The 27,057-nt window shown below is 38.3% G+C and overlaps 1 protein-coding gene across 6 annotated transcripts in view; it reads left to right on the top strand.

Moving 5' to 3' along the window:
• The first annotated feature begins 499 nt into the window (after positions 1–499).
• The window catches only part of CDC42BPA (CDC42 binding protein kinase alpha), a 178,639-nt gene continuing 152,081 nt past the window's right edge, over positions 500–27,057 (top strand). For all 6 annotated transcript variants that reach the window (XM_057374879.1, XM_057374878.1, XM_057374877.1 and 3 more), the window contains exons 1-2: positions 500–557; positions 1,286–1,510. In XM_057374879.1, the coding sequence (XP_057230862.1) occupies positions 1,315–1,510 (196 nt within the window). In that variant the 5' untranslated portion in view covers positions 500–557; positions 1,286–1,314. The remainder of the gene's footprint in view (positions 558–1,285; positions 1,511–27,057) is intronic.

The following is a 27,057-nucleotide window of genomic DNA, read 5'->3' as shown; positions in this document are numbered from 1 at the left end:
TCGGCGGCGGCGGCGGCGGCTGCCGCGTGTGACCGCGGGAGGGAAGGAAGGAGGGAGGGAACGGCGGGGGAGAGGAGGGCGCGGAAGCGGAGGGAGGGAGGGAGCGAGCCGGGGAGGGAGGGCGCCGCCGCTACCCCTCCCCGCCGCCCCGCGCACGCACACACACACACCCCGCACACGCACCACCCGAGGATGCCCTTTGCCCGGGGGGGCGAAGCCGGGACACCATCGCGCCGCCGGGAGTGAAGCCACTGCCGCCGCCGTCGTCGGGGCCTCCCGGCCCGCAGCGTGCGGTCGGAGCGAGGACGCCGGCGCTTTCCCTCCGCCCCAGGACGCGCACCGGGAGGAGGAGGAGGAGGGCGCCGTCTCCGCAGCAGCAGCAGCAGCAGCAGCAGGCGCCGCAGCCATGGGAAGGATTTGACAGGGCTTGGAGCGCTTTTGCCGGTGTGTCGGGGCGCGCGTCCCGCCCGCCGCCCCTTGGCGCAGCGGAGGAGAAGGGGGCGACGATGAAGACTTTAGTTTTTTTGAATCACTGAAAAGCCTTAAAAGGAGACTCGGTAAGGAGGAGGAGGAGGAAGGGAAAGGCTGCCCGGGGCAGGACGTGGCTGCGCCCTGAGGAGGGGGGGCTGCGCCCCACCCCGCGGTGGCCGCGGAGGCGCTGCCGGGGCCGGGGAAGGCGGCGGGGGGCGGCGGGGCTGCGCGGCCCCTCAYCCCTCCTTCCCTCCCCGCCGGTGTGCGCCCTCATTTCTGCTGCTTTTCGCTTATATAAATACGTAAATACATCTGTTTTTCCCTTCCTATCCGTCCTGGGAAGCGGAACCGGAGGGCTGTTAGCCCGTGGTGCTGCGGCGGGGCTCCTCGCAGGATCGCGCTGCATGATCTGCATTGGGAATGAAGGAGAAGACCTTCTTAAATGTATAAGTGCGTGTGCCTGTGCACGCACAGTGAAATCGGTGTCAGGCAGTCTCGGTTGAATTTGAGTGCAATTATTATTATTAAGGCATCAGGAATGCCCATGTGTATTTTTTCCCCTACTTCTTACTAAGCCTATTAATTTTTTTTTTTTAGGATAACTATTTTCTTCTATTAAAAGTCATGCATATACAGATATCCACACTATATGTGTGTGTCTGAAACTCCAAGGGTTTAGTTTCAGGCTGGGAAGACCGAGGTGGGCTGGCAATTAAGGACCACCACAGTTTTGACACTTGTTAAAAATACTGTTGACTTCTTTTTAAACAACAAAACCCTCAAAAGTTTTTCTTTTGTTGTTTTTTTGGCAAAGTAATAATAATCATTAAAAAAGAAACCCCAATGCAAACTGAAACAACCATGTCTGGAGAAGTGCGTTTGAAGCAGTTGGAGCAGTTTATTTTGGATGGGCCAACACAGACTAATGGGCAATGCTTCAGTGTGGAAACCTTGCTGGATATACTCATCTGCCTTTATGATGAATGTAATAATTCCCCTCTGAGAAGAGAGAAGAACATCCTTGAGTATCTGGAGTGGGGTAAGTTTGAATGTGTTTATTTTGTGTACATCCGTCTGTGTTCCTGTCTGCTTTGGATAATGTCTCTGTTATTGGTGTGCGAGAGGAGATTGTTTATAACTCAGTGTTTTACTGGGAAGTGTTATCAGTTTTACTGTATTTAAACGTAGTGGTGGTGCTAAAAAGAAATCCATATTGGTTATTTGTCTTTGAGGTATGTGTGTAAAACATACTTTGTATTTTTTATTTTTCTTTTTTGTCATGGATCAGACTCTTGTACTTGAAGCATATTTGTTTGCCTTCAGGCCTAGCTGTTGAGTTTTGTATCCTAAAGTTACTGGGAATATGGAATGGTGAGGGATAAATTCTCTGATGCATGGCAGAGCATCAGTGCACAATCCTCTGATTTGCTTCTGCAGTTGAGTCTATACTGCTTTAAAATGAAACATGTTGGTCAACAAGAAAATCCCTCAGCTCTCTGAAATGGTAAGGGTTTGAAACATGAGTGAAAATGGAGATGACATTCTCTTCTTTAATATAAAATCATTGCTGRCTTAAGTAGATTGTTTTTTTAATAGGAAAATCAAAGTTGAAAAGCAGAATGAAAGTCATTGTATCCCTGACACACTTTTCATTTTCTTTATTTATTTTGTGAGAGATAGAGTATTAGAGATTTTTGAAGGAAGGCCGGTGAGTGATAGTGTTCCAGTTCTTAAGTTGTCACAGAACTGGTTGACTATTTTTTTCTTTTTAATTCTTTCTTCCTCCTCCTAAACTCAGATGTAAACCAGAAGATGCAGTCTGACATAAGAACCTTGATGAGAATGGTTACTGTATCTGACCTTCAAACTTCAAAGTCATGCTGCACTTCTGTATTTGCATACAGAACCATTTACCACATTTACTTTGTAATAAATACATCATCAGGCCTCCTTTATTAAAAAAATATTTTTGAAACATGTAACAGGCATTTGATTAATTAGGTGGTTGAGCTCTTCAAAATGAAGTCGCTGAGGAAAGACATTGTTTTGATAATTGATCTAACAATTTGAGGCTGATACGTGTGTTTTATTTTCCTGCTCCTCTCTGTAGTCATACTGACATCTAAAGGACATCTGACTCGGTAATTAAGTTTCTTGTAGTGTTCATATTGCACTGTTTTTTGTTTTCTTATTATCTGGAGGAACAGGCTATAATTAATGCAYTCTAGCTAAGGAGGAAATGGTAATTAAAAGTACTTCTGAAAAATCTTGTCTCTCTGGCATAGAGAAGCTGTCACTGGCATAGAGAAGCTGTGAAAGACTGGGAAAATATGATGGCTCCAAAGGTATTTTCTGTGCAGGAACTTAGTGTCATCTGCAGTGGATCTAGCCAGCTGATACCCTGTAAATCATGACAATAATAATAACCAAGTTAGGCATATCTAGATGATCAGAGCAGCAGTGTGTTTAGGACCCATTGTATTGGGYGCTGGTGTGTTCAGTGGTGGTTGTTTGATGGATAAATGGATCATTGCAAGGCTCTGACAGTACCTGAAGATTTCTGTAATAAGCTTTCCAGTCTTCTGATGGAAATAATACACTGTTTTGGAAAGGCTGGACTGGAATAAGGTTTCTTGCTGGCCTATTTTTCCTGCTATTTTTCCACTCTAATGCTCCAGCGGTGCATTCGCAGGACTGTTAAGCTACAGGGAAGACCAGTTGCTSCCATTTCCAGGGCTTGGTTGCTGTGGTCCTATGCCTGCTCCCGGCTCTGCTGTCCAGACTTCTGCCCTGGGAGCTTTTTCAGAGGGCTTKTGAGGTGACATGGAAGAGCCAGCAGTTGCTGGTACCTGCCAATGGAAGTATCTGTGTGAATGATGGCTTTATCCTGCAAACACTCACAGGAGTGTCTCCTCTGAGGGCCGGCCCTCCTAGTGAAACTCGCGGTCTCTGGCATTCCTGTTGGGATCAGGGGCTTGGCGAAATCAGGCTCTTACAGAGGTTGTGTACCCTCCAGTGCTCTGGTGCAGTGAAATTACTGAGGGTACCCTGTGCTTTGATACAATCATGACCTCCCCTGTCTGTTTCCCCAGAAGGGGAAACAATGCAAGTGGTTGATTAGAAAGAGGTTGTATGTGGTTTTAGAGTCAGAGATGTGCTGAGTAGTGGCASAAGTGGAAGGCTGGCAGCCAGAAATCATGGACTCTGCCCCCACCTCTCTAAAGAACTCAGTGTTGAAGTGCTCTCAGCTCAGATTTTTTTTTCAGCTTCTCTATTTGAACAGCAGGAAAAATAGCACCAATTTTACACCAGGGAGTTCTGAAAGCTGTGGCCGTGTGAGGCACTCTTGGTTTTGAATGTACCATATAAAATAGTGTGTATTAATTTATTTTTCCCATCAGTGAAATAAAAYTTAGTGCCTGGTACATCTAGTGGGGGATGTCAGTTGGATGCTGGCCTTCTATGGGTTTCTGCCAAACATCCACGGATTTGCTCGTTTACTATGSAGAGTACAATCTGAATGTATCGGAACAGGTCAGGGAATGGTATGAACTGGTGTGTTTACAAAATGCAAAGTACAAATTTACTCCTGAGTGTTGATTGTCATCTTAAACTGCCTTTTTTGAAAACAATAAATTATTTCTGGATGTAAGTAAGATTTATTTATATAGTCCATTATTTTTAAGAAAAGGCTAATAAACAGCTGTTCAGTGATTACAGACTGCTGTTGAGTAGCAAATATTTTTTCCTTGCTTTCCAGCAGTGGAGTTTTGAGGTGCTACTGTTTGGTTTTGTGGGGGGAATTTGTGCTGGGATTGTGTTTGTGGATGTGTATTTTTATACAGGTTGTTCTAGGTCTGAGAGGTTRCCTGCTGTGTTTCATGTAAGACTGAACCACAGTCTGATTTTTTGGGGTAAAGGTTTAGAAGGTATTCTACCATGGAAAAGCTAATGTCTTAATGACAGCCGTGTGACTGCTGCTATATTTAGGGGAACTAAGAAGCTTCATGTTSTAGTACTTAGACCTTTTAGGACTACTTTATGGACTTGTAATCTAGAACTATAACTTACTTTAAAAATGCGGGTAAAAAGAATTGAGGTCTGAACTAATTGTTCGTATTTTGGTTTGATAATGGAAGTTTAACTCAGCAAGTGGAGAAAGTAAGGTCTCTACAATGTGAAGTTGCGTTTTAAATTTTTGTAGGATTTCAGTCTTTTTTTGGTGCTTGAAATGACATTAGACTGGTTAGAAGTGTCAGGTTAATTATTCTGTGATTCAAAATCTGCTTTGCTTCTAAAATCCTTGTTTTGGCTTTAAGTGAAAACATAATTGCATTCCCTCTTTTTGTACAGTATCAGTTTTGTGACTTGTGAATAAGATGATTTGATTTTGTTGTYTATATTACATAGGTATGTTACATGCTAAGAAAGCCGTGGAAACAGCCATTGTATTTGTGTTCTGAGGGTTAAATCAGGGCACATTTTGAGATAACAGGAAGAAACTGGAACATTTAGATTTGGCTTGTTCTATGTATTTGATGTTAGCTTTCATTTTTATCTCTATTGATAGTTGTATTTGTGATTTAGAAAAGGGCTTGTCTAATTATAGCAACTGGAGCTTACCAAAAAAACTGTTGAGAATTCCAGGCCCTTTGCGTTTTCTTTTCTACTTTGTGTGAGTTGCTGTGCTGACACAAGAGTGTAAGGGAGGTAATGAAGGCTGATAAGGTGAATTTGAAAGAGAAATATGATGAGAAGAASCTTTTGGAGATGCTTTTGTTCTGGGGAAACATCCTTTTAAATGGCTTCAGTTTGAATTTCTTTTTAAAACAAACTAGAACAATGTTATTTAGGATGCATTGAAAGAAAGTAGAATAAACTTCAAAATGTGTGGAGATGAAAGTGAGGGAAGATGGAGTGCACCACCAGTACCATGGTGAGGTCAGTGACTTGATTAAATCTGGGCTCTTGCTGGAAAAATGTAAACTGTCCTTTAGTAAGATTTTTATTTGGTTGGTTTTGTTTAGTTTGTTGTTGGTTTTGTTTGTTTTTGATTTTTCGTTTGGTTTTTGGTTTTTTCATGCCAAAGAAAACTTGGAAGAAAACTTTTGGATTAAATTGTTCTAATTTCATCTCTAGTGGAACAGAAATGTGTGGTGTTTATGCGGTGCTGATATGGTCATACACTAGACTGTCATCATTGGTTTCATACTTGTGCTATTCAAATGCACATCTGTTCTGGATATTGAAAATGGTTCTATCACCATACAACCAATTTTTCAAGACAGAGTTGTGGGGACATYGTCTGTGTTTTCCTTGGGGTGATCTCTCATGGTTTTTCTTAAGAAAAAATTGTATGCCTCTTTCTGAGCTAGGTTTGTTTTTGATTACTAGTGACAGAAGAAAACAAAACCTTGCCTCTAGTCTTCTGCACCTTTTCTTTGTCATTCATATCTATATAGGTACGGAACAAAATCACAAGCATTTTCAGCTATGAGTTGCTTATATTTTGTTTTTGAAACACTGTTAAAAAACAATCCTTCAGTTAGGTCTTGTTCTTAGCAGACAGTAGAAAAGACTCAGCACTTGTTGTTTTGGGTTTTTTAAAAGTAGACTTCGGTGCACAGTACTTTCCAACCTTAGTACTATCTAATCATCAGAAATATTCTTTATTTTAAAAATACATTTTAAAAGGTATCAACTTCTTTTTATTCTAGTCATAGCAATGGGAATACCTCTGACATAAGCAAACCCAGTTACTCAGTTCTTTCCGGGAAAGAATGAGMATCTTGCTTGTCAAGGCCACTTAGTGTGCCTAAGCATATGCCTTATTTTAAATGTGCGTTGTTTCATTTCTTGCAGCTGAATCATATGAAATGATGGGGCTCCATCAATGTAGAAGACATTGTGGCATTCTTGACACATAAATTTCTGACGTTGTTTACAATAACACTTTAGTGCTTATTTTATCTAATCTGTTGTTTCTGTTACACAGCTGCAGCCAACAATTAAATRCTTTTTATTGATTAGGGTGAAAGAAGGTTCTTCAGTGGTCTCAAATACAAATGACCTTCAAATCTTCATATTTCAGAATGTTGTGTAAACATCTTTTATACAGATACAGTTCCACACCARATTTCCTGAAAAAGAAGGAAACAGTGTTTGCAGGAGAATATATAGAAGAATCGTTGCTCGTGCTGGCTTTAGTGTTAGGTAGCTCTATGTTTAAATTCTGTACCTTTTAAATTGTGATTTCCCTCCCACATTTATTTCAGTTTTGATTCTTTTCTTGAACACAGGAAACTAATTACTGTAAGTTTATCAACAATTCTGATGTGATCAAAAGAGTTGTGAGTCTGTCCAGTTAATGCTATTTGTTTTGCATTAGTTTTCAGTASAGTGAGGCATTAACCCATTCTAACATGTTTGTTTGCTAACACATTTATATTATACCATTTTTAAAAAAAACCCTTAATTTTAAGTAGAAATAAGTTTAAAGTGTGTTCTTTTTGGCTATTTTGGTTYTTCTGGGCAGGTGAAGTTTGGAAGTACTCCAAGGCTGCCTATTTTGCAGCATGTTTGGATTATGTGTCTTCAGGTTGACTGACTTCTGTCAGTAATGTCCTATTTGTTGCAAAGGAGTACAGCTTGCTTAGATAGAAAGCTAACTAATAGTTTCCAGGAATTTYAGAAATGCCTTTATTCTGTACAGAAATTCCTCGCATGCTTTGCTCTAATGGGGACAAATGGAGAAATACAATTATATGAGTTAGTCTGCTCAGTGGGCATTATAAACCTCATGACAACACAATAAATTCCCTGTTACTAGGACATTTTATGTTTAAGGGTTAATCCAATCCAGTTAAGGATATGATCATAACTGTAAAACGTACTGCTGAAGGTGTATTTGAATTTTTAGCCTCTATGTAGGGTATGATGCTGTGAATGTATGTATCTGATTAAGCTCCTTCYTTGTCTTTTGGCCCTTCTCTCCTGACTTTACTGACGTATTTTTTTATAACCTGAAGTATATTATTGTGTTGCAGTTGACTAAAGTATGGATATTGTGTTCTAAGAGCAATGAGGTTATTTGACCCAATATAGTTCAAGTCTTTGTTTTATATATATATTTTCTTTACAGAAGTGGGTAGAAGCTACCTTTCTTTTTGAAGCTCTACCTTACACCCATAGATCAGTGTATGAATCCTGAAAAGCAGCAGCAAGTACGAGTAATTTCACTACTGAGTCATACCTGTGGCTAGAGAGACCAGTGTTGTGTTGAAATTTTATTGGAAATAAATTGCAAATATGGGATTTCCAGATACAAAGTGCATACAAGCTACTATCCTGGAAATAATTTTCCCCATATTATTTTCTGAAAGTGAACTGTAATAAATTATCCTGGATTTGTCTTTGAAAAATATTAATCTATTCTTAGCATCCCTAATTGCTTTTATCCTGTAAAAAATTTACAGTCTCCATTTGTGCAGAAAACTTGCAGAAGCAATTAGATCCTGTTGCCAAGCTCTAAAACTTGACTAAAAAAGCTCCAGTGGACAGCTGAGGCAGAACTGAAAGAAAAGACCAGTTTCTAGACTCTTTAAATTTTATCTTTTGGCAAAGCAGGGAATCATTCTATAAGCATTTGTACTTGTTTAATTTGATTTTCTTTTCCTGGCTGAACAATGGGAATATTTTGTTCTACTCCGGTCTAACTTACCTCAACACATTATTTTTCTAAAATCCTCATTAAGCTTGGGAATGCCACTAATGTGGACCAAAATCTTTAAAAAATGCAAGTGATTTAGGTCAGTCATGTGCAATCTTTTGTTAACGRCAAGATTTTTATTTCAAATAGTTTAAACATGACATTAGGCTTAATAATAACTGCAAGAATCTTCTATTCAGACAGGTCAGTTTGCTTTATTTCTAGTAATACAGCCTAATTAGGTTTACTAGCGGTCACCATGGATAAAATCCACATGAGGTATATCCAGACTCCTATGACTTTGTTTTTCATAAKTCTTCCTTATCCGTATCCAGACTTCCAGTTTGATTTAAATTAGTTTTGGTACACAATATTGCAGATTTCTTTTATTTTTAGGGATCAGCTTCTTAGTGCACCTTCTCCTGGCAACTTTTTGAAAAGCTTTTCCTGAGGACCTTGTAGATGTTATGAACTGCAGTATTTTTGTAGGCCATTTTGAGGAAAAAAGAATATCTTTTTTTTCAGCAATTTAGTGGAAATGTACAGTAATTTTTTTGTAGAATGAATAAGTGAGTTTAGTGTGCCATTCCAAGTGTCAGAGGAAAAAGCATTTGTAGGTGTTAATAATAGTAATTACGTTTCCTTCAAATGTTGTGGGATTAGAACAGCAATGCTTCGTTGGTCTTTTGTTCAGTTTCCTTTTAGTCGCAGAGTTTGAGGCTTGGAGGAGGATGTGATGAAGGGCCTTCAGATCTCCATTTCTGAGTCCTTCCTCCTTTCCTGTCTCTGTGGTTTTTCATAGACAATGTTATTTTGAAATAACTTACCTTCTGAACTGAGGCCTTGCGCATTTCTTCCTTGCTTCCATTCTGTTGCTTTCCATCCCATCTAAATCTCATGTGGTGTTTTTAATATGGTGTGAATATCCATGTGTCAGCCTGATCTTCTCATGGCCAGAATCTTGGTTTCTGGATTTGGATTGGTTTTTTTCTTTGTTTTTCCCTAGTTTTCCACAAGTTCTCATKATTTTGTTGGCCAGATCCATAATAGGATGGATAAGGAGAAGGGTAACAAAAAGTTGGAGAAGGGTAACAAAAGGTTGTCTCCTGTGTGAAAAATATACACAGGCCTTACCCACAGGTACATCCATACAGTGGTTCCTGTAAACACCTTGTACATTTCTTATTAGATATATTGATTGTRCTATCATTAGTCGTTTTACCTTGTTAGATTTTTGTAGAGCTGGAGCCTCGGGCTGTTTGTTCTGGCTATGAGTAAGATAAGTTGTGATCTGTTTTATTCCTGTAGTCTACATAAGATGAGTTTAAGTGGGAGTATAGCTTTATCATTTTAATTCTTGAAACTAAAATTAAAAAGTGATAGGAAGGGTGGCAATTACTTTGGTCTGTGCAGGGGTTTAATAAAATGGTCATTCGTGCTGTGGGGACACCACAGTCTCGAGSTATTTCCTGTTCTTGCTCATTAAAGTTCTTTCACCTTTACCACGCTGCCTTTTGTAAATAGAGAACTGTGTTGTCTGAATGTTTTGCAGGACACATAGTAACAAGAGGAGGAGGAGGAGGAAATAGAAGTCAGTATTTTGATTGCAACTCACTGGTTTTATCTTGGGTGGGGGCTGACTTGATGGTGTCTTAAGGCTGGCTAAATCCACTGATCTTTGTTTTGCTGGTGCTTGCATGGCAGGGGGACACAAACCAGTTGAAAACCAACCTGCAAAAGCATGTTCAAATCTGTCAGTATGGTTCTTTGAAGATATTGTAGTGGTGTTTATATAAAAGACAGGGACCAGGACTGTGACAGCCCAGACTTTCTGCCTTCACCTGCGGAAGCTCCTGTACTCCGGGCTGGTTGCTTYTCAGATTCCCTCTAAGATACAAGTGGGCTACAATTTTGAAACAAATTTTGAGGCTATCAGCTTCTTCTGATAGATATTTGGTGTAGAAATTCACTTATTTTTTTTCCATAACAGTTTCCAAAACCATTCTTTCTGCAATGAAAAAAATTCTAATCATAAAGAGGGATTTTTAAAATAACTGATTTTGATGATGGTAATTGCAGAAAGTGTTGCTGTATTTGTGTGTTCTGTGGTATTTGGCATAGTATCACTCAGTGTCTTTACACAGTTTTCCTTGTATACTTTGTAACTGAAAGACAAGGATTCTTATGTTAACACACTTGGAATAGTTTTGTTCTATTTCCCTCAACTTTCAGAAAACACATGATGTACTATTTTGAGATTATTTTAAAAGACCCTTTTATAAWTTTGATAGGGACTGACACAAAAGAGACTTGTTTTCTCTCTGAACTGATATGTTAAAGGGAATTATAGAAAATGCTTCCTATGCAAACAGGAATTTGCAGAGAAAACCATTTTGCTGTTGTTTCATTCCACCCCCAATATTGACTGTTTTCACCTTCACACCTAGGAGCCACTTCTGGGCAACAAAAGATGTATTTCTAAATTTTTGCATCTTTATAAAAGTCATAATTTAACTCTTGAAATTAAATTAGTCAAATAGGTTTTTCTGGCTCTAAGTGGGCTGGCAAAAAAATACACTATGCTCTTGTATGTTACTGGCTTTTCTGAAAATAAGGAATGACTTAATATCTCCATTCATGAGAATTCATACTCTGAAAATGCAAACTCTAAATAGAGTTAAGGTTACCAAGAGAAAATGGTATGCARTATGTATTACCACAGCCGGTGTATATTATTTTCTTGGATAACTTTATCCTTGAGTAACACTTTGACTTCAGAGAAGAAGATGTGGGAGCCAGTTGCTTTTGGTGGCATAGCTTCTTAGCTACTTCAGTGAGTATTTGTGCAGGTGTGCTGTTGAATATATCCTGCAGGAGCTCATGGTAACACCTGAAAAGTCTCTTCCTGGGTGATACAATAGAGATATCATCTGATCTTATCAGTAGTGGCCTAGTGCTTAAAATTTCTGGAATTGAAAAAAGCATGCAGCAGGGGAAAGAAGTTGATGATTTGCTGTCTAGCTACACTCTTCTTGAATTTTTTACATTCTTCTCCAGAGCCAAGATAATTTAATGGAATTTGTGTTATTTACTGAGAATATTATTTAATTAATTCACTTTGTGATCATTGGCACTGCCAGCACTTCCAATAAAGTCTTGATATTGGTACTTAAAAATTTGCTTTAATTTCACCATTAAGCTTTCTTGATAAGGAAACAAACAAGCCTGAAGTTTTTTTGCTTTATCTTGGTCATGTAGTTCATGTGGTCAGAATATGTATTTAACCATGTGTATGATCATAGTTATGATTACAAAAGTTTCTTAAACACTCCAAAATCTACATGGTATGTTGCTGCCCATTAATTAGTTCTAAAGCCTCAATACTTTCAGCTCTTAACAAGGCACTAAAAATCTTCTGTTGACCTCTGTCATATGATTACTCTAAACTTGTATAATTTTATTCCATGTAACATGGTGATTTCTTTTTCTCCCTCTCCCTTAATTAGGAAGTAGAGTGTTTATTGATAATTCTTAGTGATATGACTTAGTGACATGTCGTGATCAGCAAAATGAAATTTGACTCTTTAAAACCAAGGTATTAAGCATATGTTATTCTGTCTCTAAAGAAAGTTTATTGTCTTGTGTCTTTCACTTCAGAGACGGGTTCCATCTTTTGGGGATTTCCTTTTTTTTAAAATTTTCCCAGTTTAAGGAAACWATTTTCTGTCATATGTCACTGTCAGAACTGGTTGGATCAAATTAATTTATGTGTTTGGGGCAAGTATTTTCTTAAGTAGTTTTGGTGTTATCCCATTGGTTCTTAAAGCAGTAAAGAAAACTTTGTGACTGATAGATTGGCATGGCACTTTTGCTAATGTTAGACTATCATTTGTTCCTGCTTTTACTTYAGATTTTCAGTTTCTCTCAGACACACCTTCTCCCATTCTTTCTGTATTCCCTGTCCCTGGCATGTGAAATCACATGCTCTTACAGTGACAGGGTGCAAAGGTCATTCTTAACGTGGTTCCAGCATCAGGGGTACAAATCCATTTCCTATGGGAAGCRTCAGAGGAAGTTTGCAGAAGATGGAAGATGGTAAATGAAGTAATTTTGGCAAAGCTACAAGGGTTTCTTCTTGGTATGCTGATCATTGTTTTCAATAACACCCCCACCACCATCCCCACAAAAGSTTGTGACAGAATTTTCAGTAGCTTCAAGAGAAGCAGGTCAAACTGCATGTTTGAATTAAGCATAACAATCTGTCACAGGGGCTTGGGGTCCTTTGTGTGTGTGTGTTTGTAAAACAAAATGCGGAAGAGCTGCATTACTACTACCTGATGTCCCTTTTCAGAGTATTGCCATCAGACAGAAATATTTGAAGTCTATACATGTGCTGCTTGGTGACATTTTCAGACTMACAATTTCAACATAGGCCTCAAAAAATAAGCTCAGATTATCTTCTTTCTCTTTGCCTTAGTGTCTGTCTCATGCCATATTTTTCTATGCCTGGCACTTAAAGGCCTAGGTGCTATTTTCCCTGCTGCTTTTTCCTCTTTGAGAGAAAAACAACCTTTCCTCTGAAAGGCTATTTCCGAAGTGGCCTGTCAGGATTTCAGAAAGTTTAGACATCTGAATGGGGAAGGATTCATMACATGGAAGACATTGACTTTACAGCTGTGAGCCAAAATTGTGATGTCTGGTAAGAAGAAGGCATTTCTAAGCCTAATTCTGCTCTCATTTAATGGAGATAAGCATGGTGTTAATTCACTGATACCCTCATGATATTAAAGCAGTTCATGTTTGCTTCTCAACTTTCCAAGAAAGCCAAGCCATTTGAGGTCATGAACTGGTTAAGAATTTAAAACTAGACTTCAATTACTGTAGTTTTTTCTAGATAGCAAGAGAGATTATTTTATTTTGCTTCATATTTTTATAGTATATGAAACTGYGTATTCGTTTCCGGGTTGGGAGGGTTGTAAATATACTTTGTTTTCTTTCAATTATTTTCCTGGTCAGAAGGTAATTTACAGTAATATTGGGTACTTGCATGTATTGCCTTGAAAACCTGTTTGGGAAAAATATGTGATTATTAGCATCTTAAATAGCTTTGCAAAGAAATGGAGGCAGAGCTGTGATTTGTGAAGGCCATTTAAAAATTCAGTGGAAAAGCAGTTTCTGGGATCCAGGTTTATGTTTGTGTTCCTTCCAAGTAATTTTTTTTTTTCTTCGAAGTTTTTTGAAATGTTTGCTGTGGAAATTCCTGAAGGTGTGGGTGGCTTGTAGCTTCTGTGTGTTGAAGCGCTTTATTTATTTGTTAAATTTCTRGCATACTGTTTGGGTACCCTTTCTAATCTTATTTCTGTGATCTCGTTGCTCTGATGTCCTCTTTCCTCCCTCCCCTGTACCTTTWGCATTGTGCAATTTGAAGCAGTGGCAATTGTTTCATTTCGCAGAGGGGAAGTGCTCTTTTCTGCAGTGGTCGGGTGGATGCTTGCCAGAATTGTGTTTTGAGAAACTGTTTATGTGTGTTGAACTTSGACCTCCATAAAAATTAATCTTCTTTTAACCCATACAGTGGTTTGTACCTCACCTTTTCAAAACCTTTCCTGGAGCCCTGTCATGTGCATGCCACTGACATTTCAGAAAAGTTTTCTTGGAGTGTTTTTAATGTCTTCCATAAATTGAAATTCATACATTTAAATGTTGTCTCATACTTCCTGTTTATGGAATAGATCTACACTGTCTCCTGCTGTGTATTAGGGTTTAGCTTGAGTGGACTTTGAAGAATACTGATGGTCATAGTGCTGGAGCAGGTAACTGTCAGGCTGCAGAATTCWGCTCATTGCTACACTAGGAACTTTACCCATGTAATTCTCTATGCTTTCCAGAAGTTATCAACAGAGATAATTAGAAACTCTTTTATTATAATCTCCAATTAATGCCGAAAATTACCTACTGGAAWGCTATTATCTGTATAGGTATTGCTCAAAGAAATGTTAACTGTTTGTCTTAAAACCTTGTACTTAATCATCAGTTAAGGTTAAAAAGGCGGTATAGGTAGGCAGTTTCATAATGCTGTCACTTCTGTGGATCAGGAAATTCCCCCTTCCTACCCCTCCTTTTTTTCTGCCTCGTGCTTCTGAGTATCTGCTTCCTGCCTGCTTCCACTGGCACTCTGAACTGCCCTGTGAGAAATTGATTTTAAAGCAACTGTGCTGAGTAAAACTCAGCTTTCCATCAAGAATGGATACTTGCATTTTTCATTAACWTCGTTTTGGTGTTTACTGCTTCAGAATTTCTGAGCACATTCTGTAGGGTGCCTGGAGGTTGTTGGTTAGTGGTCAGTCTGTTTTTACAGCAACTTAGTCATGACATACCAGAGGAGAAATGTGGAATTTTTCTTTTTTGTATAGTACTGCACAAGAAGAGTTCAAGAGCTATTCATGAGTTAGTACTCTACAGATAGCAACCATTTCCGAGGCACAGTATAATTTGTGTAGTATGTAATGCTTTGCATCAGAAGTTATAGTTACTTATGGGGCACTTTGTTTAATAAGGATATTCTGAGTGATTTTGCTGCCTCATTATAGTTTGCCTTTACTTTGTGTTTCATTTGTGCAGAAACATTTTGTACAAATTGCTGTAATTTGTCTTTTTGCTCTGCCAGGTTCAAATGGCAGAASTTCTTGCAGTGTCCCAAGGTAGCTATTTATGATATACTAGGAACAGAAGAATCAGAGCTGGCATTGAGTCTCTCAGAGTTTTTCAGAGAAAGTATGTCAAGGGTTGGAGTTTGCCTTCCATGGCCTTCTGCCATAGCCAGTTCTTGTGCATACTTTCTGGACAAGGAGAAGGAGTAAATGCTCCTCTGCTCCACTATTGCACATTTAATATTCATAAACTGACAGTGATTTAGTGTTCTTGTTCTTGATGTGGTACGGCACAACTTTAGAAACTTGTCTCYTTTCTTTTACAGTCAGGTGTAGAAGGTCACCAGTGAATCGGTGCTGTGACGTGGTAGGCTTACTAAAATGGGTTTGTTTTCTTACTAGTCTGTGGAGAGTGGAATTTGGTGTTTTAGTCCAGTCTTGGCTTCATTAGCACATGGATAGAAAAGARTAACTTTTAATGAATTCTTTGATTGTTTAAAGTGAGCTGTCTTGTAAAAACTATTAAAAAAATATTATACTTCAGCCTGGCCACATGACATCTGAAATTATGGGAAGTCATTCACACCTGTGTAAAATCAAAGAMCATTAGTGAGTTTAAAATTTGTTTTGTTTTGTTTATTTGTATGGAACAGTGACATCTGAATGAAGTGCAAGCTAGTGCAAAACCAGATCCTACATCAGTATTTGTTCTGGAAAGCAGCAACAGCTCATTTGTGGTTTTTCCTGCTTGTAAATAATGTAGTTAGCCCACCTCCTGCTGAATGTTTTTATTCTTTATATGATTCTGCTGATGAATGTCTTTGCTTCTCAGAACTGTATTAAGGAAGAGTATAAAGCAAGTTACTTGCTGATTTCTTGAGTTGAATTCCAAACTGTGCAGAAGAATTTAATGTTCTCCTGGAGTTCTTGAGTTCTTTTTCACTTCTCAATTCAATGTAACAGAGGAAGCTTTCTTTTATGTAGGTTAGTATAGTAAGTCACTTCCATTTTGTGAGCTCAGTACTGTAGTAGGTGAGCTGCAGATTAAATGGAGAGTAATTCCTTTACTCATTCCTTTGAATCCTTTGCCCCTCTTGCTTGTATCTTTAACTGGGAGCTGTGATTGAAATTCCCACCACAAAAATCTCCAAGACTTTCTTAGCGCAGTCAACATCTTTGTTTTAAGGTACTTTTCTGCACCAAACATGATAATAATAATTTTCCAGTGTGTTGGTTTAATTCCTCAAAAATGTTAYTGCAGATGGTTGCACTGGAAGAGGCGTGTTTCTTTCTTGTGATTTCATTAACTGTATATGGTGCATAATTTTGGAGCTTGCTAGCTGAGTGTTTAGGATTTGAAACTTGAAGTAGTGCATTATTTTTCTTTTTATGTTGCTTTCAGTGTTGAGAGAATGACTTTACTTGTGTTAGTCTGTGTGATTATKTTTCTTTCCTTTTTCTTTCAAGCCTGGTAGCTCAGGAAGGAAACTTCACCATGAAATGAGATGTTGGTGTGTTGCCATTGCTGTGGTACTGCAGAGCACTGACCTTCTGGTCATATTCAGGGCACTGGCCTCTGCTTAGCTCCTGCACAAGCGCAGAACAAATAAATGGTGGTTCAGAACTGCCTTCCCATGTTTGCTGAGAGTTCTGACTCATTTGTATAATTTAGCATTTTGTCCTGAACTAACCATGAACCCTAAAGCCTCTGGTCCCCCAGGATACGTATCTTGCTTTTGAGTGGTTTCAACTTGATAATAGGACAGGTAGGACSAAATCTTTATTATCTAATTCCTTGAATTATTCCAAATGTGTTGTACGTTGAGTRTGAGTTGAACAGTGTACAAGGATTGTCTTTGAGGTGTTTGGCCTGGGATGCTGTTTCTCCTGAATTTGAGGAGTTTGTGCCATACATGAAAGCACTCCCGCTGGCCTGCAGATGTCTTGGTCTCAGGCAGTCTCTGTTAAGATCAGAAGCCAGTCCTACCTGTCATTTGGCAATACAAGGCCTAAATAATGACTGTGTTACTACTTTTTTATTTTATGTCAGCTGAGGTTTTGAATCACTAACTGGATGTTGAGCATTTCTCGTGCTGTTTCAATGAAAAAGATTTACAGTGCAGCTCCATGGTTTGACATCTGCATGCCTGCTGACAGTGACCTGATTGTTGGGTGAACTGTGTCTGGAGTTGCAGCAAAACTGACTTAAGAAGTGAAGAAGAGGTATTGTGTAACTGCACCTTGTTGAGTGGACAGGAGATTATTTATCTCTTTCCCTGAAATCCAATACCAGATTCTAAAGGCATAAGAGTGGAGTGAGGAATGACAGTGTTAATGTTATGAAGAAATTTATTTTATATTCTTTGTGTATATGTGAAACAACTTGGCTTCATAAATGCTTGAGCTTATTCTGGGTTTGCTTGAAATACTGGGGAATTCCTACTTGTCTGAAAAAAGGATATGTATCATTTATAGCTTTAGCCAAAATAGCCCATGTTGTATTTTGTTCTCAAAAGGGAATCTGAGATRCATTCCAGATTGCGATGGGGAGTCTTTCTGGGCATTGCTTCTCAGGTTGATGGGGTTTCTTTCTATACTTTTCTGTACGTGTGGGCACTTAAGTAGGACATGAAGCATCAGAATTGAGGAAGAAGGAGCTGCAGGCAGACASTGTCTCCAAATCCATGGTGAGCTTTAGGCATGCTGCAGCAAAGAGTGGGAGAGATGTTCATTGCTCCTTCCAGGAATCAGGCCTGGAGCATCCACTGCACAGGATGGACAYAAATTTAGGATCAATTTCAAGTTATTTTTTGTGTAGATGCATCCTGAATGTCACATAAATGGATTTTCTGTGAAAGTTTTGACCTTATTGAAGTGATTAATAAATGACTTCAGAATACAGCAAAACTTTCTGAAAATGCCTTATGTTGCTGGTATGTATGATAGAAATGCTGAAAGAATTAATTACAATGGTATAAACCCAAACTGATAGAATTAACTGTAAGTGTGCATCCTGTGTTCATCTGTGGTATGATGGTGGTATTTTCCCTGCCTGTTCTCTCCCATCACCTGTTTTGCATATGCCATAGGACAATAGGGCTGTGGAAATTCATTCATATTTTGTTGAGGACTAAGTTGTCAAAATAAGCAGTTATATAGTGGATGAATTTGTGGTTTGCTGGAAAGGAAGTTTTTTTTTTTTTTTCCTTTTACAAGGAAATTGAATGATACTATGGAGAATTTTATTCTCTTGCTGGCTGCTGCAGAGGGTTGGGTTTTTTTCATGTAATGCTGGATAATAACCACATATTTTATATGTAGCCAGTATTGTGCATTCATCACCATATGGATCAGTTAGTTGACTTCCTGTGGTTTGACATGACGAGATACTGAGAGCTCTCAGCTGTCACTGAAATCAGTTGGAGCTGTTTTAAACTCTGRAGTTCTATATAATGCTATGTGTGCTATAAAGTTCATAAATGGATTTCTAAAATTATCAACTAATACTGGATGACTTACTTTTCCYCTTAACTTATCATGTGCAAATTCCTATTCTTGTAAAGGCCATAGGATCTCTGCCCTTTAAAGGGTTATGTTGAAAGGCAGTGTATTTAGGATCTTGCCTAGAGTACATTTAAGAATTTTTGTGAGAAGTCACAAGTCTTGTTGCACAATAAGTAAGATGGACTGTTTTCAGGAGCCACCTGAATATATTTTACCTGAGTATTGGAAGAGTTGTCATCATTTGTCTGTCTGTCCCCTCTAGTTTGTCACCAGCTCAAACGTTAATCTCCTTCAGCATTGATGGTTTAGCCCATTTTTGTTGTTTTGTTTTTTTTTTTCTTTAACAAATTTGTCTGGTGCCAGTTTCATTCCAATGAATTGTCTTTTGGTTCTGTTTTTAACAGAATACTTTGTTAATTGCACATCACAAGGCATGTATATTTACTCCATTTGTTGTTGCAGCTGTAGTTGGTCTGAATATAGCTGTTACTCTTTTTGAAGACAACTTCTGTTTTGGAAGAGATGAGTAGAATTTTTCTGAATTAAAATGAGGTGTGATGCAGCTACTGGTAGATGTGGAAAGGGAAAATGTATATAAAAGAAGTGGTGACAAGTTGCATTTGGCTTAGTCTCAGTGTCACTATGGTTTGTAGAAAGCTAAGGAGGGGGCGTGCTGTGCTTAAAATAAGATCGTCTGTGTGTTGAAGAAGTAAGAGCGCTTTAGCGCACATGTTCAGGATTCCTGTAGATTCAGTCAGAGTGTGTAAATGTATTTAGAGGCGTCCAGAGAGGGATCCTGTCTGCCTGAATTAGAGGTTTTCTGGCATGCACTTTCTCAGCCTTTAGGGGAGCATAGTTGAGCTCTTGCGTGGTGCACCTGTGCACCAGAGCCTCATCTGAGATTTGTGGTTGATGCCTTTGTAGCTTTGAACACCCAAAGGTGACTCTAAAGCCACAGTTCAAAGTATGTTTTTTCTTATTCATTTGAGGGAGGGGTAATTGCAGGGAAGCTACAGCTGCACCATGTTTCAGTGTTTMAATGTACCTCAGCCAGTAGGGAAGGAAGCCAGTGTTTCAGTTCCAGCCCCAGTCACTTGTGGCTAGACCACAGCATGCAGGCTCTGAGATAAAGGACATTCTGTATCGCTTCTGCTTCACCATTTTTGGGAAAAGAGCACTATGTTTTCTTTCTCCTGTGGTTGGCTTTGTAGTAAGAACATACTTTTCCACATGTTAAATTAAGAAGCAGCATAATACCAATTGTCTTTCCAAAATCCAAAGTTTTGCTTTTGTTCTTTCCTCTTTTAAAATCTCACTGCTACAGAACAAAAACAAAGCAAGCTGCTTTTCAGTTAATCACGAGAATATTTAAAGGTACACCACTGCCATTGTGCTTCGTATGTGGTATAGGAAAAGCTTTCCTTTTGACAGASATGTGGGCATTTTGAGCCCTTTTTCTCTGTCTTGGTGGATGCACTTCTGGCCCTGGTATGCTTCTTCAGATTCATAGAGWGCAGAATAGAGAAAGAAACCCTTCAACAGAGGTAACAGAGGGAAYACCTTCAGTAATGACCAAATCCTTATTTCTTACCTCCATGCTCTTTGGAGAAAGGAAACAAACAGGATACAGGTTATGCCTTAAACAAAACAGTGTTCCCATGTCACTCTCCATCAGCACTGTGTCTTAGTGTTCCTTGCCACCGATGATTGATTGCTGTTGTCTTTTTCTAAACTTTGAAAGCYTCTACACCTCTCACCTTGCACTAGATTTGAGATCACTTGGGTAAAAACTTTCTTTTAAGGACACTTTAAAAAGGTAGAGCCTTAATGATGGTGTTGGATACTCGATCCAAATTCCTGGCAGCCTGTCTGTATTCAGTGTGGAGTGATACAGCTGGGAATGGTGTAATTATATAGGTGGCAAAAAGGTGATTGAACTYGGCTAATTTGTGCAGAATGATGCAAATCATGTAGCAGATGTAGGTAGGGAAACTCAAGATAGGTTTTATGGGCAAATAATTACGAATTTTCTGATAATATTTTCTGACTRTTTTCTTAGAAGTGGTCTGGAACATGGAAAAGCAATACTTCCATTCAATCAGACMGTAGATTTCCAGGGTAATAGGGAAATTGTCTACAGAACCTTCTTAATGGTAATCTTTGAATTTTGAGAGGGTAGTTTTTTCCATATCAAGGTTACCTGAAAGGAAAAGAAATTGGCACAGCCTTATGGTTTATTTCTGCAATGTTTTGTGGTAGTATCAGTCCCCATGTTTGATTCTAATCATATTCTTGATAGTTACTATCTCTGTTCTTTAGCTCCAGAATATGGGTAGCCACTGATACATGCTTCTCAGGAGTTCTGAGATTTCCTTAGTGTCAGAACTGTAATATGTGATGGACTTTGGAGAGTTTATGTAAAATGCAATGTTTAGTATTGAAAGCCATAAACTAAGAATTTAATCTGGATCACTGTTTTACCTTTCTCTGTTGACAGCATTGGAGGCACAAAGGATCTTTAGAACCAGTGAATTTGTGGAGTTACCAGTGAGTGATGCTCAGAAAGACAGTGAGAGAGACCAGGTCATGAGTGGTCTCTGTATCCAGTGTCGCTAGGGGAACTAAACAATATGCATATGGGAGAACTAAGCCTGTATTGTACGTCAGAGCTATTTAATTTATTTTAACCTGCACAAAACTCACATTTTAATCAGAGGTTTATATGAAATGTTGTGCATTGTTGCTGCCTCCTTAGTTCTGTTAGAAGGTTCTAACCCTACAAATACACCAATGCTTATCACCTTGAGCAAAGGTATTTATCTATATTTTTATTGTAGGGTTTTGTTTTTTTTCTGGCTATGGGCCCATTTCTGGTGAATGTATGAAAAATGGAACAGGYACAGAATCCAAAAGGAATCTAAAATGGTTCAAATGTCTTGACATGTCTTTTAGAAGATTGTCTGTGTCATGTTCGGACATATTCAGATGAAGTCAGTGTAACTATTGTGAACTTCGTAACTGATTTTTGTTTGTGGGGAAACAGTAAAGCTTGTACKGAAAAGAATCCTTTAAGTGGAACATTTCTGCTCTTAAGAGCAAAAGCAAAACCTACCTGATTGTATTTTGCTTTTATCAAAGAGCTGTCCGAGGTATTAATCTACTTTTTGACTTCTCTGAAGTAAGTACAGAAGAAGAAAGRCTGCAGTTTGCCTTCTCTTCACTGTTGATCTCATGCAGTTGTAATGATGTGAGGCAGTAGTCACGTGCATGTTGGTATTTTATAAAAAAAATATTGTTTTAAGAAACACCTACGAAATTTGGTTATATGAAACTCTAAAGAAGGGAAKTTTTTATAAAATAATGGGAATGTCCATTGCCATGTGTTGGAGAAGAGGTTGTTTGTGTTTTTTTTGATGCAATTTATTCTAGCTCATCTACRTGTGAAAGGCAGTTACTTTACTAGATTTACACAGAACTTCTGTGTTTAACAGGTACAGAGTCATTGCCTAATTCAGAATATTTACAAGTCACTCTGTGTGCTCAGATATGACTGTAATATCATGCAAAGTTTGTTAAATAAATGGAACATTTTTTTAATTGTTTCTAAGATAAATTTGTGTTTTCTAGTTGCTCTACAAAAGACATATGGCTTTTTTTTTTGTTATGTGTAGCCACTTTCTAATGAAACAATTGAATAAATTAATTTTTTAATAGGTTTTATTTAGAAATCTTTTGGGCGTGTGCAGATAGATGGATAGTTGTGTCAGAGCTAAGTGTCGTCCAGTATGAAAATAAAGTGCTTAAATGTGAAAAATAAATATAATTAAATAAGACTTTGTATAGTAACCACTGCTAATCCACTGTTTCATTCAGGTAAAATGGTTCACACTTCTAAAATACAGATATACGTTTAAGACAGCCTGTCAGCTGTTTTTTTTTATGTTTTCTTGTTTCATTATTTCTGAAGGATTGCAATCAAAAATTCTGTAAAGAGTGTTTGTGAATTAAAGTCTAGRTCATTTATGAATGTATTTTAGTTAYGGAAAWTGAATTGTGGRTAAAAAACTGGAGGMGGATGTTGGAATGATAAAAAWWWWWWWTWWTTTTWGTTCAGAAAAGCCATTCCATAGTGGTGAAATGTARCTCCAAATGGTCCATGTTCCTGAGCAGTTTCCTTTTCAGGAAGGCATGGCAATGCTTAATTTGGTTTCTGGAGTTATTCTTGCATTGCAAATGRGATGCTGGAGGCAAAGCCTTCCATAAACAGATTGCAGTCAAGTGGAATTTGGTGATGGGGGTCCAGATAGGAAATAATTAAATGTTTGAGGTTTCRTTTACTTGGGTTCATTTTAATGGATGTCTTTGGTTTTGGAAGCCTGGCCCACAGCATTAGTAGATAATATTGAATGAATGGCTGTTTCAAAAGAGAGAAAAGAGTAGGGTTTTTTGGTGGTGGTGTGATGCGTGATGAGCCTAATGTACAGGAAACTGAAGTGCTTGCCCACTGACCTTATTTGCTAAATCAAAGCTAATGCTAATGTATGGTCAATAAAGACACCAAATGGCTGGGCTTTCTTTCACAAATCCTGTTTGTATATTGTGATGGATACATATTTTTACATTGCAGTGTGGCAAATCCTTCATTTCAATTGTCTTATTTATTGTATATATTAGAAAGGGCCTGTGGTGGTCTCCTCCCTATGGCTGCAACACAATCCCTACGCCAGTACCTGCAGCACGCCCTCCCTTCCTCCTTCCCTGACCCAGGTGCTCACAGGGCTGTTTTTCTCTCTTTTTTCCCCCTCAGTTGTCTGTGATTTTGTTTTGTTTTACCCTTCCTTTGCACACTTCCCCTCAGGTGTCACCACCATTGTGGCTGAGGGGCCAGGCAGTGTTGCCTCTCCTGACACCACCACACAGACACCCAATGCTCCTTAATAGGTGAAAATGATAAGGACTGGCCAAGAAWCCGGGTTAAAGTTGGTTTTGTTACATTGGATTAACGATCCCTTTGTAAATTTATAATTAGGCAAGTAGAAGAGTGTAGATCAAAATGACTAGCACTGAAATTACTTGGTGTTAAATTATCTGCATTCCCCATAGCCCTGTTTCCTGTCCCACAGTGCAGCAAATCTAGAATTGTAGGAAAAATTAATTTTACTAATTCAAGCAACTGAGCGATTTTTTTTCCCCCTTCTCTCCTTACGAGGCCTTCCATTTCTAGTTGAAAATTACTTAACCTGTTGTGGAATCAGTTTTGAACCTTGAAATCTTCGATCATTACCTATTAAGGTTAAMGTTTATTGTTCTTTTCAACGAAACAGAATGAGATTTTGAAAGTTAATTTTTAGGACTGTGAATGGGCTTTGCTTTGCCACCCTGAGCTGAAATCTGTACGGTACAAAGGTTTGGTGTTGAGTCCAGGTTGTGGTGCCCTTGTGTCCACTTTGCTGTCGTTTTCTCAGAGGAGATAAACAACCATTCTGCAAGTGGGATTTACCCAGCACTGGTAGTCACCAAACACTGTCCCTTCTCTACCTACACATTCAAACAATCTGTCACTGTCACCTCCATTCCTGCAGCCACAGGGCAGTGGTGGAGACGAGGCTTGCCCAGCTCCTGATGCTTGGATCAGTTTGTTATATCCAGTTACACTCTCAAATGCACCTGTCTGGTCCCTGCGGCTGGCAGAGCGGCGTCTGGAGGGCTACTTTGCTATGCACTGGATTTGTGTCAAGCACTACAACTGGTAGTCTTGAGAGGCTGTGTTGTCTAGCCCAGGCAGCACCTGATTATTGTGAGTCGGAGCACTCRTTAAGTACAGAGCCATTTTCATCCTCTGTGTCCCTTTATGGGGTCCTGCTGGTAAACAGCAACAGCAGAGGAAATATTAAGCCAACCATACTACCTTTTGGACCATGTCCGTGTTTGCCAGACTTTTCCCCTGACTGTTACTCAGACACAGTTAGTTTCTCTAATCTAGTATTTATGGTACAGAAAAAAACATTAAATTTAGCATGGTGTATATGTATCTTCCTATTTTTCAGGCCTGTGAGGGAGCTTTTCTTGTTACCAGTTCGAGACCAAAGAATAGTTCTGGTAGGTGCTAAGTAAYTACAGATCATTTCCTGTTTTTCTGTGAAGTATGTCAGCTGTATTTAAATCCCTTCAGGGACGATTTTTGACATGTGAACTCTGTTACTGGTTTGCCCACAAATTAGTCAAAATTAGCTTGCAGTGGCTGTGGTAGAAGTTAGTATTTTTTCATAGGGAGCAAAGTACATAGACTATAAAACAACAACAACCACAAAATCCTCTTTCACTCCTCCTGCTCAGTAATTGACTTTTAAACTTCATCTATTTTAAATGAAGAAATGCYGAAAATGGATGTGAAAAGTTACTARATTTGTGCACTAGTTAGTGATCTTCACTTTACAGTGGATGCAAAATTTATATGCTCAGAAAGCTGAACTTAACTATCTACCACTGGTCTTAACAGATAAAGAAGTAGTTTGAAATAGTGAATTATGAAAAAGAGTTTGCTGTATTTACTGGAATCAGTGTTTTTAAATACAAATTAGCACTTGCTCTGAGAACTACTGTGTTCATGAAAACCCTGCTGAGGAATAGCCTGCAGAACAATTTCTTCTGGTACAGTTGTTTTTAAGTAATCCCTGTCAACACTAGGCATCGAAAATGTGAGAGCTATGCCATGGTCTGAAACAGCTGTCAAGTGTAGTTTCTGGCTCAGAGCCATCTTCAGATATTCTTGTATCCTGTTAACATAGAAAATGAACAGATAGTTTTCTTCTGCATTGGATGGATTTGTGGTCAGAGGGAAGAGGAAGAAAAGGTCCCAAGTTATAAATTAAAATAAATTGGTTCAGGAAAGGTGTAAATGAACATCAATCAGTGTCTGCCTTTATTCACRTCATGAAGTGCTTTCCTCAGTGTAAGGATGTACTTAACCGCATGCTTTCCTGAATCTGGGTCAAGCTCCTACTGCTATTTGAATTTGGGCTAAAGTTAAGCTCTGCAGTTGTGATCATGGCAAAGTTTATAGCTATTATCCCGAAAGTATATTAAAAACAAAGAAATTCTAGATGCTTTCTCTTTTTCATGATCCGAAAGGACAAGTAAACAGCAGAAAAATTGAGGTTTGATTGAAATAGGTAAACAGCTRTCTTAAAATATTATAATATATATTATAGAATATTATTATATATACTATATAACATACATAATTATATATATTTAATATATGTATTATATATATTAAATATATATTATAAAATAGCAGAGAGAGAATTCAGGAAAAGGAGAGTTTGGATGGAAGCAGGAAGGGATGTTGGTTCATCCCTTCAGTACATGAAGGTACTGTCATGTCTTTCTCTACATCAACAGTCTTATCCAAACTGAAATCTCTATTCCGATTAGCAGAATTCAATTTACAAAACTGATTTTTCATGGTAGCTAGATGACATCCTGCTAAGACCTGAGTTGATAAGAGAACACAATAATTTAGATATGTATATGGACTGCTGTCAGGGTCTTAGTTGAGTTTAGCAGGATAGTTACAGTATACTCCAGTAGAGGATGTGAAGTCTTTCATGCATTGTTCACTTAAATGACACAAAAGCATCTTTACAAGTAGGTAAATCATATTTAATTTTGTTTGTGTTGGGGATTTTGCTCATCCTTTTTATTTTTCTTGAGTTGYAGAAATTAGAAATGGCAAAAATCTATTCAGATTAGGTCATCCAGCGTATTTGCTTGCCAATGAGGGATTTTCAGCGGGTTTTTTCTGCCTTTTGTTTTCTGAAGTTCTTTATTGTAGCCTAACCTAATTAAGGTTACTGCCAAAGGGAAGCTGGATAAGGGCTTCTTTTGGAGCCTGTTAAGGAACTTTAGTGAATCAGAGCACTGTAAGTAACATCATACTAGATCAATGTCATCTAGTCTTGTTTTAGATAAAATACATTGTGTTAGATATTTCATGTTCTTTTAGACAAATGTTGTTGAAGGCAATGCAGATTAGGTGTAAACATTGTCTTTACATAGGTAGCATAAATAAATTTCTGACCAGAAATTATGTTTACATGTTATCTTCATTTGACCTTTTACCTGTAGTCAGTACCTGTCCTTTAAAAACTACTTGTACATGTATCTGTAGTAATGGGTTTTCTCTGGGTGATAACTAATACAACAAAATACAAACAAATCTAAAGTTCATTTTTATACTAAGGAAAAATGAAAGTACATAGACACCACATATGTCATGTTGAAATTGAGTGAGGATTTTTAAGTACAGTTGGAAGTGTTGTCTTATAAGGAATGCATCTGGTTTGGGCTTTAACTGTCTATTCCTGGTAATGAGCTGTGAAATTGAATGGGACTGTTCAGGCTGATATACTAGGTGAGTTGCAGAGACAAACTATTTTTAACTCTTCATTTAAGGTAAGCAAAATTGCTTGTTTGCTGTTTATTTCAAAGCTCTTGTTTCTGAACATCAGTAAATAGTATGAGTTCRATGGTAGGAATATTGTTGCAAAAATTACAGTGCTGATATTTATTTGCATGACTAGYAGTGTGTGTTTTATGAAGAAGTGGAAGGAGTCAGTCCAAGGAAGTTTCTATTAGAGRCTTGTTTATTGATTTTTGTTAAAATTAGATTTGAGTAACACAACAGTTTTTGTATTGCAGTGTGTAAGTGCTATTTTTGTG

This window comes from Malurus melanocephalus, unplaced genomic scaffold (genome assembly GCF_030028575.1).
Source record: "Malurus melanocephalus ecotype Western Australia unplaced genomic scaffold, MMel_1.1 scaffold_235, whole genome shotgun sequence".
Classification (NCBI taxonomy): Eukaryota; Metazoa; Chordata; class Aves; order Passeriformes; family Maluridae; genus Malurus; species Malurus melanocephalus.
Note: the sequence above shows the minus strand (reverse complement) of the source record. Positions and strands in the feature narration are given on the sequence as shown.